Source organism: Ixodes scapularis, unplaced genomic scaffold (assembly GCF_016920785.2).
Source record: "Ixodes scapularis isolate PalLabHiFi unplaced genomic scaffold, ASM1692078v2 PGA_scaffold6__148_contigs__length_123643588, whole genome shotgun sequence".
NCBI lineage: Eukaryota > Metazoa > Arthropoda > Arachnida > Ixodida > Ixodidae > Ixodes > Ixodes scapularis.
In genome coordinates, this window is record NW_024609881.1 from 104,692,853 (window position 1) to 104,710,532 (window position 17,680).

The 17,680-nt window shown below is 42.5% G+C and overlaps 1 protein-coding gene across 1 annotated transcript in view; it reads left to right on the forward strand.

The window, feature by feature from the left end:
- The window catches only part of LOC8053857, a 72,945-nt gene that overhangs the window by 7,772 nt on the left and 47,493 nt on the right, over positions 1-17,680 (forward strand). The window contains exons 2-4 of the mRNA XM_042294447.1: positions 12,374-12,522; positions 13,618-13,703; positions 15,768-15,866. Coding sequence (XP_042150381.1) covers positions 12,374-12,522; positions 13,618-13,703; positions 15,768-15,866 — 334 coding nt within the window. The remainder of the gene's footprint in view (positions 1-12,373; positions 12,523-13,617; positions 13,704-15,767; positions 15,867-17,680) is intronic.

The window sequence follows — 17,680 nt, forward strand, 5'->3', positions numbered from 1 at the left end:
GCTTCCTAGGAGCAGTGAACACCGACGATATGGCACGACGTCAACGGGACGATCCTGAGCTGTGCGCATTAATCGAGCACCTGGAAGGGGGCAGGAGTACCGTGCCACGTGTCTTCTCACGAGTACTGCCGACCTTCGCCATCCGACAAGGAGTACTCTACAAAGAGAACTTCGGCGACAACAACACACCGTGGTTGCTGGTAATCCCTAGTGACCTTCGAGAGGAGATCTTCCAAGCCTGCCACGACGACCCGACATCCGGACACCTTGGTTACAGCCGGACACCGGCCCGTATTCGTGAAAAGTATTACTGGCCGAAGCTCCCCAAGACCGTCCACCTATACACACGATCATGCCACGAGTGCCAGCGACGCAAGAAACCGCCGACGAGGCCGGCCGGACTTCTGCAGCCCATTTCTCCTCCAACTACACCCTTCCAGCAGATCGGAATGGATCTACTTGGTCCTTTTCCGCCTTCGACGTCGGGGAACCGCTGGATCATCGTCGCCACAGATTATCTCACGCGGTACGCCGAAACGAAAGCTCTTCCTTCAGGGACTGCTGTGGAAGTCGCCAAGTTTTTCATCGAGTCCATCGTCCTCCGGCACGGCGCTCTCGAAGTTCTGATTACAGATCGCGGATCTTCGTTCATGGCCCAGCTGATGCAAAAGATTCTTCGTCTCAGTGGCACCGGCCATCGTCGAACCACGGCATACCACCCGCAGACCAACGGGCTGACCGAGCGACTCAACAAGACAATCGCCGATATGATCTCTATGTACGTCGACGTAGAGCACAAGACGTGGGACGAGGTGTTGCCCTACGTCACGTTTGCCTACAATACGGCGGTTCAGGAGACCACTGGATTCACCCCTTTCCAGCTGGTACATGGTCGGAAGGTAACGACCATGCTGGACGCAATGCTGCCCCATGAGCCATCTGACAATGAGAGCGACGACGCCCAGGCGGTTGCTCAACGCGCCGAAGAAGTCCGCCAGCTCGCCCGACTCATGATTCAAGACCAGCAACGCGTCGACGCTGGCCGCTACAACCTTCGTTGCCGGGACGTCTACTTCCAGCCCGGATACAGGGTGTGGGTGTGGATACCGATCCGCCGCCGTGGTCTCAGCGAAAAGCTCCTGAAGCGCTACTTTGGACCCTACAAAGTGCTTCGTCGACTCGGTGATCTGAACTACGAGGTGATGCCCGATGGAACACGGACTTCATCACGCCGCCCTCCACGACCAGAAGTCGTCCACGTCGTGCGCATGAAGCCGTACTACGCTCGATAGGACAGTGGACCTTACGTATTCCAAATGACTCTTTAGTTTACCGTTCTTTTTGTTTGCTTTGTTTTGTTTTGTGCTGCATCGGGGCGATGCACTTTTTAAAGGGGGGAGTAATGCCGCGCGCGCTAGCCAAGTAGGCAGCGCGCGCGTGGTCTAGTGGTTATCGCGCCTGCCTCCCACGCGAAAAGCTAGGGTTCGAATCCTGGGAGCGACGTGTCTTTTGTTTATTCCTGCAATTTAGTGTTCTGGAGAATTCGAGAATCATGTTGCTTGTTCCAGGCCCGAATGTCCTACGCGTCGAAGCTTCTACGCCGATTATTCCAGAAGACCACGCATGGTACATGGGGCTCCGCGTGGCGAGCCGCAGTCAGTTTTCGCCCCAGCGTTCGACTGTGCTGCTACGCCGACTTCGACGCCCGCGACGCTCTGTTATTATCTTTGTACCCTTTTATTTTTCGGCACAAGTTCGCCACATTAAACGTTTATTTCTCCCTGTTTATTTCCTGTTTTCTTTTGGTCACCACCCGTGACAATATGTTACAATCAATGCGGGTTTGTCAGTGGACGGGGAACACAGGCATTACTTGAAGACTTCGCAGATTGATTACATTATGCATTCGAAAGAAGATGATGTCGCGTGTTCCTTCTTTCCGGACGTGTCGAAGGCATGTGACAGTTGTAATTTTGATATTCTGTCACAAGAAGTATACCACTTTTGCTTCCGCGGTCCTTTTCTGGCTAAACTTTTCATTGGTCAAATTTTGGCTTCAAGAGTGGCTTTAAATTTCGTAGTTCCTCAGTGCTCCATTCTGTCCCGATTACTCTTTAATGTGTTTGCGAATGGCATGTCAAGCTCAATATCGATCTGCAAACACCATCATTATGCTAATGACACTTTACTGGTATAGTCATATCGAATACGATAAATAAATTTCCCTGCTAAAAAAAATTCAACTGATGGAGTCGATTGTGCAAAAGGCCTTAAAAATGGCAACCCAAAAACGTATCTCGTATGTTTCCATATTCATTTAAAATTGATTGTTTTTGAAGCGCGTTTGTTATTACATTCGTCATCATGGACATTGTGTCATTTTATCCCCTGTTTCTTACGTGACAACGTAAGGTACCTAGGACTTCAATTCTATAGTGACCTGCCATTTAGTACATACCACGAAACTGAATGCAAAACATATCAGACGTGTATCTAGTCTATTTAATAATATAAAATCTCTCGTTCCACCAAATGTAAAATTATTGGTTATTAACGGCTTAACCTATATAACTTCCAGATATGAAATCACTATATTTGGTGTCTGCTAAAAACGCCATATGTTCCAATATTTTGTCACCATTATTCAGTATTACGTAGGAGTCGTCGGGCGCGTCGACAGCCCCTGTTGCTGCAGTCCATAAGCGCGAGGCTTGCCGCTTCTCGTTCTGGCTTCCGGTGCAGTTTTCCGCCTAATGACCAGCGCGGCCACAATTCCAACACGCCACTGTTTTCTTGCTTTGCGCGTTGCTTCTGCAATATTTGGGCCTAATGTCCAGCCTTTCCACAAATAAAGCAGCGGATAGCTCTTCGCGTCTCTCCCCTTGCGTGAATGTCTCCGTTTCAAGCGCCTTGTCTGTTTGGCCCCTTGTCTGTTTGGCTTTTTACTCTGTCCCGCATCAGGCCCTTTTTACAGCTGGAACCAAATGCATCGAGAGGAATGGAGAAACGGCCTTCCGGAGCTCCTGTCGTATGAGTGTGGAGAGATTCATTGGAACTCCTGTCTTTCTATTTTGAACATAACTTTGTGTCTTTTGATGGTGATGTGTATGTGCAAAAACAGGGCATTTTCATTGGTTCGCGAGTGGCCCCCGTCTTGTGTGATATTTTTCAGCACACTGTGACCAAGCTATAGCTGAAAGACTTGGGGATGAAGGTGATTTTTTTTAATTTTTTGGTATGTCGATAATTATTTGTGTCATTGTCCTTGCACCTAAGGTGCTCACTGATGTGGTTGCAGTTCATTTGATGGAGGTTTTTGCGGCTTGCTCCCATGGGTTGAGGTTTACACATGAAAGAACCTCGAGGGGGTCTTTGCAGTTTCTAGATTTGAAACTTATGTTTCTAGAAGACCACATTTGTTGGGCTTATGAACCCCGCTCTAAGAAGGGTGTACTCCCCTACGACTCCGCACATTCAAAACTGGTAAAACGAGGTATCGCCCAGTCCTGCCTCGGAGCTGGACTGGCCAAATCCTGTCATCTTGAGACGGCCAGGAGCCTCCTGTTACAGGAGGATTGTCTAGAAAGTGCGGGCTTTTCGCGGAAATCTATGACCAACGCAGCGGATAGCCTGAAAAGGAACTATAGAGGTGTTGACCCAAACGCCCGTGAACGGCAAAAAACCAGACCGGCCATCATTCCTTACATTTACGCTATCTCCTACAATTTAAGAAAGGGTCGCGGAGCATTACAACGTTCCGGTTGTTTTTTCGGCCCCGAAGAAACTCTCGGCTTTGTGCAGAAGAATAAATGCTTCGGAAGAGGCTAGTGACGAATGCAAAAAAAAAGCACCAAACAAAGTTTGTGGACTGTAAAACATCTGTCGTCTACGATATACCATTATCCTGTGGGCGCTCGTGTGGGGCGACACAGCGAAAAAACAACCAGAGAGACTCACGAAGCATTCGTCATCAAAACAAGTGGGGCTGATATCTGTATCAGCGAGAGGTCAGTGGCCTTATTAGATAAAGAGCTTTTATAATTAGAAAGAGAGGGAGGACGCTGGAAGAGACTAGGTTTATTTTAGGTATTTAAGCATGCGGGTTTTCTAATAAACTTTTTGTTGCTAGTGCGCCCCGTATTTTTGTCCACTTCTTCACCTGTCCCTTTTCCTTTGGCGGTCATTTCCAGTCATGAACCAACAAGCCCAGCTAAACATTTTGTTGCTTTCATAGGTATTTTACAATCGCGGTCATGTTGGGTTACTAAGCAGCGACGGACTACTTCCATGACCCCGCTTTTTTCAGTTGTGTTTAAAAAGGCCATAAAACAATTTTCCAGCCTTTTTCTCTTTAGCTTTCTTCAACTCATAAATCGAGCATTCTACCGAACAGTACAAGAGGACGAAAAGGAGGGAGTCCCCTCTTGCTCGGACCCTCGTTTGTGTACCCGGACACAGCCATTCTCCCCCTAGAAGATTGGCCTGTCGCTCAAAATTCAGACTAAAGTTGCTTACCCCACCCGTTCACTCCGAAGCTGACAGTTCTGTGGAAGCTACGTTCACGTTGGGCCAGCTACACTTTTGCCACCTGATGACGCTCTCTTGTGCATACCCACGCGCAGAGAATGAGGTAAGCTAATGAAAGGGAGGAGGCTGATTGGTCCGGCAAGCGCATAGCTTCCACCGCGCTGTCAGCTTAGGGGTGAAGGGAATAAGTGAGGTCGTGTGACGTATGTACGTTTGAATCCGGTGACAAACTTTGGGGTCCGCGGATGTATCACAGTGAAAAGGCAGAAAGGTTATGAAGGGAAGGAGGTAGAGAATAGTCCGCTGAGTTTTCAAATTTTCGTACCAAAAGTCAGGCTTTTGACTTTCTTTTTTTTTTTTTTTTTGCCCACTGAACGATGTGCTATTTGTAAAATCCCCATCTAAATTAATTTTATCCTAGCCCAAAATTAGTTTCTTGTGCCCTTTAAGGTTTCGGGGTGCGCGCTTCGCGGGGGTTATATATATTTTTGTGTTTGTGTTTTTCGTTAGGGATGTGGACAGAGCTGCGAGTAAATCATGTAGACGTCGTGCATGCAAGCGCCGTCTGAAAATTACGTAAAAGTGGCGAGGCTTTTTTTGTCGTGGAGCCCTTTTTGTTTTCGGTATAATGTTGCCTATTGTCTGCTCGAGTCAGTGGCATAGTCAAGAATTTGTTCGAGGTGGGCTGAGGTGGGTGGAGGGTCCATTACAATGTGCCGGTGAGGGAAAGGGGGTTGAAGTCTCATACACTGATCTTTATTGTAGTTGCTTGGATCGCCGATCCAGGCGTGTCTTGGTGAGGTTGAGCGGCACCACCGCCATTCACCCGTTGACACCAGCTGATGCGCAAGACAGAAACGGGGAAAACTGCAATTTCTTACTTTAAGTTCTTACTTAAGTTGTTCGCGATGATGAAGCTTTTATCGTGTGTTCCGGGAATGGCAATTAATATTCTGGGCGCAAATACTGAAAGCAATAGAATACAAATCTTCTTTTAAATAAATGATTTCCGGTTCAGAGTCGAGGGTTGATTTTTTTTCGGGCGTAGACTGTGATGTGGTCCATTGAGACAAGGGTTACCGAGAGTCATTATGGAGTCTTTCGTGATATTGGAGTCGCCAGAGCTTACCTGATGATATGTTAGAATCCACTTACCGGGGTCGTTCTCATCGTTTCGATCGCATGTACAAAGTGCTCCTGGTGCAAGCTTCTGCTTTGAACTGCAGTGAGGGCTCATGTGATAAACTACAACCCTGAGTGTGTCGTTCATTTGTTGAACGCATCATTTGTTTAGCAACTGAAGCGAGCGACGCCGGCACAGTCAGTGGTGTTCCGGCACATTACATATTTTCTATGGGGTGCTCGAACGCTTCACAAATACCGATTAGATATCCAAACACCCGATATTATGATCGCAGCACCTAATGATATACTCTCCTTCGAGCACTGCGTAGAAGTTTTAATGTTCCTACTTCCGTGTGTTTCTTCCATACACGCGTGCATTGCCTGGTGTCGAGCAATGGCCGCCGGTGGAGCCACCGATTTGCTCGCGATCCGCGATCCAGCCTAATACTATAGAGATCAGTGTTCCCATTGTCTCGTCTCTGGCTACGCCACTGGTTTAAGTCTTTTTTTTTTTTCATTGTTTGCGGCGCCGTCATCTTGTTTGCTGAAGGCTATTTGATCCGAGTAGTCCTGGCATGTCGCCGCAGTGACGGTCAGCAATGTTTGTAGCAGTGTGTCGGAACAGGAAGGAAATAAGACTGAAAACGACAAAAAACGATATTTTTAGGTGGAACGAAAACGTAATCGAAACGTAAGTTATATTTTGTTGCGGAGTGAAACAGAAAAATGTTCTTAACAGTTTTAGGCGCTAAGGTCTTTTGGTATCTTCTGGCCCCCAATGAACCAGAAGTTGCCCTCAAATGTACCTTAAAAAAAAAAAAGAAAAAAAAAACGGAAAATGAGGTTGGCGCACACCCTCAATTAACAAGTGAGTTGGCCCACTGCAACACATGGAGTCACGGAGGAACCTGGAGCCTCGGTAAAAAGCTGCCAGCTCTCTCCGGAGTTCTTCAGGAACCTGAGAGATGCGTTCAATTCTTCTGATTCGTACCAAGAACGATCCCGTCTCCTGGTTTTGCTCCCGGAAAATCTCTCCTAGCAACAGACCCAAAAGACGATTCCTTCAGCAGCTTGCCATCTGATGCCAAAAGCAGGGAAGAACCAAAATACATTTGGAGTGTGGTCAATTCCCGACTCCTGCGCAAGAATGAGGCTGATCCAAGAGACCATTCAGCCAGCACCGAATTACTACACTAAGGATGAACTCAACTGTTCCCAAGAAAGCCTCAGCAAGAATTAAGTTTATTGGCTTCATTTGAAAAAAAAACTAGGTGCATGACTAGGTTCATTAGTGAAACTTTCCCGTTTTTTAAGGCAGATCACTCTGACACGGCCATTGGGCTCACAAAGTCGCTCATTGAAGCGAGAGTGGGTGGAGGCTACATCTTGGCACGACGCTTCCGTGTGCAGCTGCTGCGCTAACATCAAGCTAAGTACTTGGGCATTAAGAAAAGCCACTGAACTGTATCAACACCATGAGCTCGCGAATACCAAGTATCTGTTGGCCAAATGGCTGTTTTCAACTACTGGGCATGGCAAGAACGCCTGCTATGGAATTGGAGCTTTTGTGAAGCACCATGCAACTCTTCAATCTCCGAGGGCCTGCCACATCAGCTACTAAGTGTGCGTCAGATATTGTGGACGTCCTTAAGGCAAAATTACCGAATGTTCCACTAAATCACCTGCCGAGGCCTGACGTGCAGGTGTTGAGGAAAAAGAAAACGAGAGATTGGGATTCCACCTGGCCCATGCCTGGAATTTAACCCTGGACTTCTGCGGCACGAATTTCTGGTGCCGGGAAGAGGTGCGTCTACAAAGAAGCCACTTCGAAAATAAAAACTCGCTTCCACCAGCTTTTCTGAATGGTGTATACGCGTGAAGTCGCTACAATAAATATAATAAAAAGCTGACAAAAAATTATAAAAGTAACTTTACACAAGGGGTACCCTTCAGCACTTGTCTCCTCTTCGCTTTGTGCGACCTTTTGGTATATGTTCAAACCTAAAGACAATAAACGCAGTCATACGCCGTGGTGTTGGAACGGTTTTGAGTCTTCGTTATCCGTCTGAAGGCGACTGTGCAAGGAGGAAAAAAACCTGACATTTTGGCCCGGAGAGTCAGGACGGCATTTCGTGCGTCCGAGAACAAAAAAAAAAAAAAGACACAAAAGTGTCGAGAACAATATAGTCAGATGTCATCACACTAAACAAAGCACATACGATGGCGCTTTGGCTAGAGTGGTGCGCGCTCCGTCTGCGCTTTCCTCATGGGCGCCTGCCGGAAAGTTCAACCGCGTTAGCCGCAGGCCCCCCGCGGCGACGGCTCCAATGTCGAAAGGTTGCCCGCCGGTTCAGTCGCGTCATATCATGTTAGCGCCTCGCAAAAAGGTTGGATAAACATGTGTTAAGCAGAGCTGCTCCGATCGCTTCCTTTACGTGACGTACACGTCGGCCTTTGAAAACAGGGCCTGGAAAGCAAGCTACTCGATCGCTCAGGATCGCGGGCATTTTATTGACGACACCGAGGCAGACCACCGTCTGCCTCGGTGCCGTCAATTTGTTTCTTTCTGACCACTCGCGAGTATTTTTACCTTTTGTAAAGATAATAAATTTATCGTATTTGAATTAAGGCGCAGCGGTAGCCTTAATTTGGTCATATTTCTTGCCTTATAACTTCAAATACACAGAGATAATGCAACATGTTTTTGCAGATTATGTTAGTACCTATCATTGGCCTTAATGTTAGAGAGTTGAACAAATTTTAGAGACGGCCTTTCGTTAATTGAGTTTAAAATTACTATTTAATTATCAAAATGTACCCATTAAAGAGTTTCTGATAACATTTTGCAGCTACCCAGGACAACAATATTTAGCGTCAATATTGGCTAGATACAGGACAACATGCAAAGTTTGAAAGTTCTAGTATTTAGAGATTCAGCTAAAAAAACATATAAAATGTAAGTATTTTTGCGGAAAGTGCCGTGTTTGTAAATTTGCTCTGTAAATTAACAGCATCAATGCTTAAGGATAAATATTTGGAGTCACTACTATTTCTATGTCGTTTGTCAGAAAATATTTATAGCCATGTATCCACAACAGTTCCTCTGGAAGGGTTCTCCAAATTGCCAACTTCGCGATATTCGCAGTAAGCGCCTCGCAGTGATAGTGTGAAACATTTTTTTTCCGCGAAGACAAACTTTTTTTTCTTCTCAAGACCGATTTCAGTATTTTCTGGTGGCATTGACATTATAAAATAAAATTTTTCGTAAAAATTAAAAATGGTCACCGGACATGATCGGTCGAACTCATCTGAAAACAGGCCGTAGCACATCCGAAGCTGGTTTAGCTTTCGTTGGGGTCCTGAATCTGTGTTTGAAGCAGATCCCCCGCCCACTGCCATCGGTATTGGCTCGTAAATGTCCGCTTCAACTCGGTCATGCAGATGTCCCTACCCAGCGCCTACACCAAAATGTCACGAGTGACAATCCATAAGGCGCCAATAACTGAAGGAAACTAAACGATTGAGAGGGCGAAGTTGTGCCCAAAATAAAATAGAAAAAGGCTAGCGTCGCGGGCGTCGATGGCAGCGTAAGAGCAGGATAGGGTGCTGGGGCGAGACTGACTCCATATGGCGCGGCGCTGCTTCTTTTGGGCCTTTCTGGAAACTTCAAATAGTGTGCCTCAATCCTTCTTGAACTATACATTCTTAACATAGGCAAGCTAGACGGCTCTCTAATCTTCTAGAATTTTCGACTTACCTAGAAAAGGTAAAAGGGCGTGCAGTGCCAGGAATCGTACCAGACCCGCCAACGTGTGAGCCCAGCGCGCTGCTGACTCGGCTACGTAAGCGCGCGGAAATAATATGCTTGAATGTGGAGGATCTTCACATGACTGCTAAAAGCACCAATACTTTCACGCAATAAACAATCACCAATACTTTCACACTTAAATTTACGCGAGCTCTCATATACTTCTTTTTGGGTGAATTTTAAGTCACCACTGAGCAATGTTCTCGCTACGTATAGGTGTGACAAATACATTCCTTTATAAGAACTTAATCTGCTACCGCTCGTCTCAGACATTATAGAAGCGTGTGGACTACTCGGGGATTAGGTGACTGAAATGCATTTTTGAACCTTAACGTTATATACCTGGGAATGACACAGGAGCCCAATTCGGTGTATTTAGATTACAAAACAATGCAGTGCTTCGACCATTCTCCCGTCCAGATGGTTTCTCATAAAATACTTGACATATCTCAGGCAAGGTTCCCTCGTCTTTCGTTTTCTGGCACATTTGGTGTGATAATTAAACTCTTGGCATGGTGTATACATTTTTACATTAAACTATATTATGGTCACACCGAGGGTCACCCTTTTACGAAGTCGAAAGGTTGCCGTCATGATCTGTCCGTGTGGCGTAACAGAGAAAGTTATTTCTTTTGTTGTCAGACTACTCGTGCAAAATGTATGCTTCCAAAAAACTAGGGTCAAGAAACCGAAATTGAAAGGGCATGAATAATAAATTTAATAGCAGTATTAGTGTATTTCCATCCTTTAGCAGAACTGAATTCGCTACGCAAGTCTCAGAAATTTGTCCGGTTTTCAGTCGCCAAAAAAAAAGTTTCCTGAAAGTTATTTTTCTATGCAAATCGTTATTTATCTGTCCACATTCCACCAATTCTTTTCCCGATGTTCCACCTGAGTACGCCACTCATAATTGCACAGAAAAAGCTAGAACATTTCAAATATCGCAAGGAGCATTCCACTGTCGTGCACAATTTGTCAAAATGTCAAGAAAATGTCAAACAAAATGCCCTGAGAATAAAATACTAAATACCCTTAAGCCTTACTTAGAAAGAAAACTAAACACTTTTGAAAGAGTTCGAAATTGACTTACTACAAAATACTACGAAATCGCATACTAATATAAGTTAGAGAGAGATAGAGAGAACCAGGTAGCTTAATCTAAGGTTATTCGGCTTTGAAATAGGAGGAAAATTACAATTGATTAAAGTTTTCATCATCACATCTCTTCGTAATCACATCAAAGTTTGCTATGGCTTTGCAGCTTGGAAAATGTAGAGTTAAACACTCACGCTGCAGAAAACAGGCACCAAACGTTTATTTCCCAGCCCGACCGGTCTTTAGTTTGTTAGTGATCGTTCAGGCGTGCGTTCGTCTATGACTACCATGTGATGCACGCTAAAGGCCCCAGACTTGCAGCCTTTTTGTTCTGGCACACGCGCAGTGATAATTGAAGTCTTGCTACACGATATGAACCTTGCCATTCAGATATTGCATTTCTAATTGAAAGATAAACCTTCTCCGCAAGTCGAAACGTGGCCGTCATTATCTGCACAGGTAGCGTAAATTATTTTCTTGTAATTCAAACTCTATAAAATGTGTATGCTTCCAAAAAAGAACTAATGTCAAGATACGCAGCTTTCCTGGCGCAAGAAATTATATCTAACAGCAGCATTCATACTTTTCCACCATTTAGCCAAACTTGGTTTGCTAGTGCTAGTCAGCTACAGTTTGGACTCATTTTCGGGTCCAAGAAAATGAGTTTACTGAGTTGTATTTATATGCAAAGCGTTAGTTATGAGTTCATATTGCACAAACTCTTTTTCCGATGCTCCGACTAAGTACGCGACTAAAGAGTATATAGATAGAGCTAAAAATTTAATGTAACAAAAGGAATATAGATTCCTTTTGCCGTACGACAGCGCATAGTTTTGCACGTATCGAAACCTTCGAGTGAGCCATTTTATTTTAAATGAAACTTATAATTTTAATCTAGAGTTCAGTTAAGAGGCCTGAATTATCCAGCTAAACTATATCCCTGCTTTGCCCAAATCGCAATGTTATAATCTTATAACAATGAAAAACCGAGAACAAAAAAGTGGCGCAATTATAAGCGTTGGTAGTTTGTATAATCCGTCGTATATTAAAATATTGAAGCCTTGCCCTGAATTGCCATCAGTGCGGTGGGAGTCACCAGTTTTTTTCCATATTGCAGAGTGGGTATAAGGTTAGCTTTAAAATGCAGCATCAGTTACATTATTTAAAATACACATACAAAAATTCTGATTGTTTTCATCATGTCTTAGGTAAAAAAGTGTGAGATAAGATTTTTATCTGTACAACAATTGAATACCATAAAGCCTTATATAGTGCTGAAACTAAATATGTGCTCAAGCTATACAGATGATACATTTTTTTGGCATCCTAATACAAATTTCAACGAAGCAGAGGGAATCAGGCAGGCGAATCTAAAGTTATTCGGCTTACAAATATAAACAGAACAAGGTTGCTATCTTTAATGATATTACCATTTTATCATTTCATGAAAGTGTGTTAATCCTTCGCAGCTTCAAATGGGTCGTGCCCAAAATTAACTCTGAGAAAAACAGGCATCAATGGTTAATCCCATCCCTACCCATTTTAGTTTGTTAGTGATCGCTCCTGCGTGCATTCTTGTATCGCTACCATGTGATGCACGTTAAATACCCCAGACTGGCACTCTTCCTGTACTAGAAAGCATTTGTAACAACAGCATGAATTAGTTTTGCACACTATCGCAAACCAGCGTCACGCACCTCCCGTATAATTTGTTATTTTTCTAACCTTCGGAACATTCAGAGTAATCTGACGCATAATGAAGTTTCCTTCGTTCTATTTTTCTGTTATTACTCTGTTCAGGATATCCACTCTTTTTAGGTTTTGCAAGATATGCCATCGCTGCATTTGGCTTTGACGACACCCCACACTGGAAGGTCAATTTGCAAGATTGAAGTCATCTCGTTCAATAATGCAACTAAGAAGGTCAATATGTCTATATCTGACACTGATTTGAAAGGAAACTGCATGTAAGTAGTGCAGCCTCGGTACACATTCCTACAGACCTTTTTTTTTTAATTTCCAGCTGGAAAATGTTGTTTCTAGATGTCATTGTTTATGTCAAATATATCACACAGCTCCGGCGACGTTTTTAACACAATAAAAACCTTGTACAAATGGTTGAAGATACGCGTGACATTGTAAGCGTGAAAGCAATATGGCGTGCTTAAAGTAATCTGCAACTACTTGATGTGGGTTATGGGAGTGTTTTAAAAGAAAGCATCGTTTTAACATATGAATGTGCGTGTCGAAACATGGAATTTAATGCGAAAATTCATTCAAATAAAAACGCATGCTTTTATTCAGTGCTAATATATATTTTTGAAGATATAGTTGCAGAGTGGTTACTGCGATATATTTCCGCTTTGTTATCAGCACGAATCACATTTCACAAGTTATTAAATCTTAAAATGCCGGACGCTAAACGTCTCAGATTGACGCAAGTGAACAAAAATCAGAATAATAGAAACCCTAACAAAAAAGCCTATGAAAATGCCCTAGCCCAAGTAGCATACTTCCTCCGAGTCAAGTCTTGGGCTGGACTGGAGCGAGCCAGAGCCAACTTGCCTCAAGTCTGGCACAAGATTGCGCCAAACTGGCCCAATATTGAGCCGGGGATGTGTGATGCTAGAGTGCTTTTGAACTTCATTATTGAGTTATTTGGAAATTAAATTATTTTGGTTTGACTTCCCTTCTGAAAGATGTGGATATTAAGTGAATTTATGGTGAAGCAGCTGAACGAAGGTTGATATCAGCACTTTCTCACGAGGCCACGCCTGCTATTTTGAGGGAGGAGTTACCTAACGCGGTCCGTTCTGTGATTCGGCATCAAATTTGCATTAGCGTTGATTGACACCCTACAAAATCATGTTTTGTTTTTAAGCATAGAAGTTATTTTGGTAACGTTTTGACTATGTGGCAAAATTTAAAATAAATTTCTTTGAATACTGCCGTATTCTACCAAGGAGTTTGAACATCACCTATATTGCTTAATTGGGTTGCTGAACTCTTACACACCAACAGGGAAGGGTGCTCTGACAGGTTTTCCTGTATTTTCATTTCAGTGCGCGGAATGGTAAAGATGTTGTGGATGCTCTTGAAGATCACAAAACCAAGCAACTTTCCACGTTACGAATTCCACGAAATATAGGTAGCGCACCCGATGAGACGTTTTTAATCTTCTAATTTTTCCGACAGGTTTGACAGTTAATACGATGTACAGGTGCACAGGCCGACATAGTTGGTACGAACATAGTGTTGATACATTGTTTTAGTTCTTTTGGTAGCTTCATGGATGCGATCAGAACTGGAAAACCAGAAGGTTTCTATACGTAGGATTTAACTCAGGTAGTAATTACGGAAATTATATCTAACTCATGGTTGGCCTCTGCGGCAGAGTGTGACAAAGATAACCTTTTATACTGCCTGTAACTTGATGTGTGCATCCAGTATAGAGATACAAAAAGCGTGGCCTTATCCTTGTTAAATGTACACCACATATGATAAAACTGAGGCACATAAAATGCTCAAATAGTGGCAAATTTCTTCCCACAGTCACAAATATTTAATACACAATATCAAGCTTTAGTTTCCCTTAAGCTAATCTTCATGTTAAGCAATGCTATTTTATTTTCTAAATCAGTGGTTCTGAACCTTTGATTTTCCGAGGACTCCTTCTAAATCGGCGGAGGTGATGGGGCACCCCTCCGCCAAGAAGGAGGAGGAATAATAGACAATCAGGATGGAAAAAGGGTAACTAAATAAAACTAAATGCATGCAAGCTAAGTTTGGAGCTCTTCAACATAGACTAATCAACCCTACTCGCTCGGTGCACTTGCAAAACGGGCAGCATCAATAAAAAAAAATTATATATATATATATATATATATATATATATATATATATATATATATATATATATATATATATGTATATAACGGGCATGGTGGCGGGAGGCCGAAGGCGTGGGTATAAAACTGAGAAGAAAAAAACCCTTAGTGAAAAACAGCAACAACGGACGATTTAATCTTTGACGTTTTGGCCGGAGTAAATGAAGAAGGAAGAGAGTTATTATTAAATTACATCAAAGTTAAGGGAAGGAAAATAGATTTTTTGCCAATTCTCTTTCTCTTCCATTTCCCTTAACTTTGATGTAACAAATTTAATAATTACTCGCTCCCCTCTTTTTTACAATACTACTAGGGCTGGACTTGTCAAGTTTCCCTCACTCCCTATATATATATATATAAGGTATTTCACGTAACTTGAGGCAAGGTGTAAAATAATTGGTGTATTTTAGAAAGAAGAGAGCAAACGAATACATTTTTCATTGTTTGAAGCAAGTCAGGCTATTTTTGTATTTTGCCCAATTAACTAATTAATTAAGATTAATTATTGAACTTTTGAAATATTAAATTTACAGAAACAGCTCCGATGACGAATTTGTAGAGTGTCCTTAAAGAAATCCAATTCAGTGTTGTTTTTTTACAAAGAACATTAGCACTTTTTTTGTTTTAACGGGCTTTAAAAAAATTAGTGAATCGTGAAAAAACGTGTGACTTTGCGCATGTGCACTTCGTATTGCATTGCTCTCATCTGTTGCTTGAATAAACTAGACCTGCATGCTTAATAGAGCACTGTTGACAAATTTGCATTGTTTGTGTTTTTTTTATATATAAAACGGGTACTTTATTTGAAGCCCGCAAACGTTAACCGTGTTAAAGGTTTTTTTATGAAAACCACTGAATTAAACGCTTCTGAGGACGCTCTAAAACTTTGTCCTTGGAACTTTTGCTCTAAATTGAATATTTAAAAGCTCATTCATAATTCTAATTAATTAGTTAATTGGGCAAAATACAAAAATAGCCTGACTTGCTCCAAATAATGAACAACTTTATTCGTTTGGTTTCGTGTTCCTAAAATGAATCAAAATTTTTCCAAACCTTTGTCGAAATTATGTGGAATTTCCTGCATATATATGTATCCACTTTATTGCTCCGTTCAAGGTCTTGGGGATCCTAAGGAGGCTTCCAAGAAGCCCAAAGGGATCGTGGACCTCAATTTGACAATCGAACACGTACGCGTTCAATAGGGTGCTTGCCGTATTGCCCTCTTGCTCCATAAATAAACAAATAATTATGGCTTAACTAAAAAAAAAGAAATCTTCGTGCTTAATGCAAGAACACATAAGTAAATAATTATTTATATTTTTTAGGGTGGAAGGCTCAGCGATTTCAAGGGGAAAACTCCCGACTTCTTTTTACGGACTACAGGAAATGCTTAATTTTGATTGCTTCGTTCTATAATGTGAAATGTAAGTAATCAAGCTATTACTCCATACCGACGAGATGCTGTTAACTGGGTTTCCAATTTCCCTTCGAAGAGAGATGGTACACAGATGGGAGAATTAAAATAACACCAAATTTGTGTATGCGCTTAAAATGTATAATTGATGCAGCTATTAATTAACTTATTTGTACGTACTGGGACCTCATTCGAGGTCATTTAAGGAGCGGGGTTACAACAGCTTGAAAAGGCAGAAAGCTTGCTGAGATAATTAATCACCTTACAAGGTAAACCCGCAGGGAAAAAAGACACACAATAATCAAGGGAGGCACAAACACAGTGCCGACTTTCAACTGAAGGCTTACTCTAGCGAACTCGAAAAACAAGCAGGAGGGGCAGAGAAAAGAAGACACAAACTAATCAATAAAAATATTTCTACCGCGCCATATCACCTTCGTACCAATCTTCTACATTTCTTGATAAAGTCTGTTTTGGCACTCCTCACCGATACAAATCGTGCGGTAATGAATAGGTCATAACCACTCAATAAAAATAAAAATTCTTCATCAATCTTTTTTTCTGCCGTGTTTTGTTCAGCACCAAACTCTTTGTATCAGTAAATGAAGGGACACGCCCCTCACCTGCAGGTCATCTTGCGGTGCAATGCATTAGGTGCAGCTGCGTTCCTTCATTCACAAATTTAAAGACCTTGGCGAGAAGCCAAAAAGAAGATCGCAAATAGAAACTGATATATATTTTTTTTTTTAATGCGGAAGCGTTTTGTCTTATCGAGCGCAGGCGGCGTTGGCTTTGACCGCGAAAAACAGGCGTTTAAATAATCGACAATTAAAATGGCTGCAACGCGTCATATCAGATACTTCGTCAGGGAAGTCGGCGGGGCATTCAAGGTTTGTGTTCTCCTGTAATTGTTTTAGCGAGTTGGAATGATTTAAGCGTTTGCACGTTATCAGCATCGCTAGATTCGGAGCCTGAATATCCAACAAACTGAAAACAGCCAACGAGTTGAAATATTCACTAGTAGATATTCCGGCTGGTTGTATATTTAGACTCCAGGGACATTCCGTCTCGGTTGGATACTATTCCGTGAACAACTGGATCTTTGTACTCGTTGGATATTCAGTCTCGATGGATATTCAGTCTCGATGGATATTCGGGCCGTAAGAGGTATTGCTGGGGAGTGACCAAGCAGGCTTTATCAAGAAATTTAGCTGGTTTACATAAAGGTGATATGACGCGATAGGAATATTTTTTCTGTTATTTTGTCTTCTTCTCCCATTCCATCGTTAGTGTTTTTTTCCCTACTTCGCTTGAATAAACATTTAGCTGAAGATTAATGCTGTGTCTCGACCTTCCTTCTTACTTTTGTCTCATTTTTTGTGCTGTTTTACCTTGTATTAAAATATATTATAGTAATATTAAACAAAAAACTTTTGGAAAATAACAATTGAAAACAGTAACACGTTAAGAAAAACATATTTTCATTATCGCTGAAATAAAATCATTGTTTGCAATTATGCGCCTACTACGTCCGTCCATGTTGTTCTAAAGCTCAATCACACGTCAAGATATATATTAAAAATTATTATGAAACTGATATGGCACGATGTTTAAATAATGAAATTGTCTAGTGCGTCAGATGGGGAACAGGTAAGGTGACCACCTTCCAGCTAGTGAAATGCGGGACACGCGGGACAGAGGGGGGGGGGGGGGGGGGGCAGATCTAGTAAGACGCACAGAACGAACCAGGGCTCTGTTAACACATTTATTATCCCGTACTGTTTATACAGCTGCTACTTGTATTGCAGCGATTAAGCTCAAATA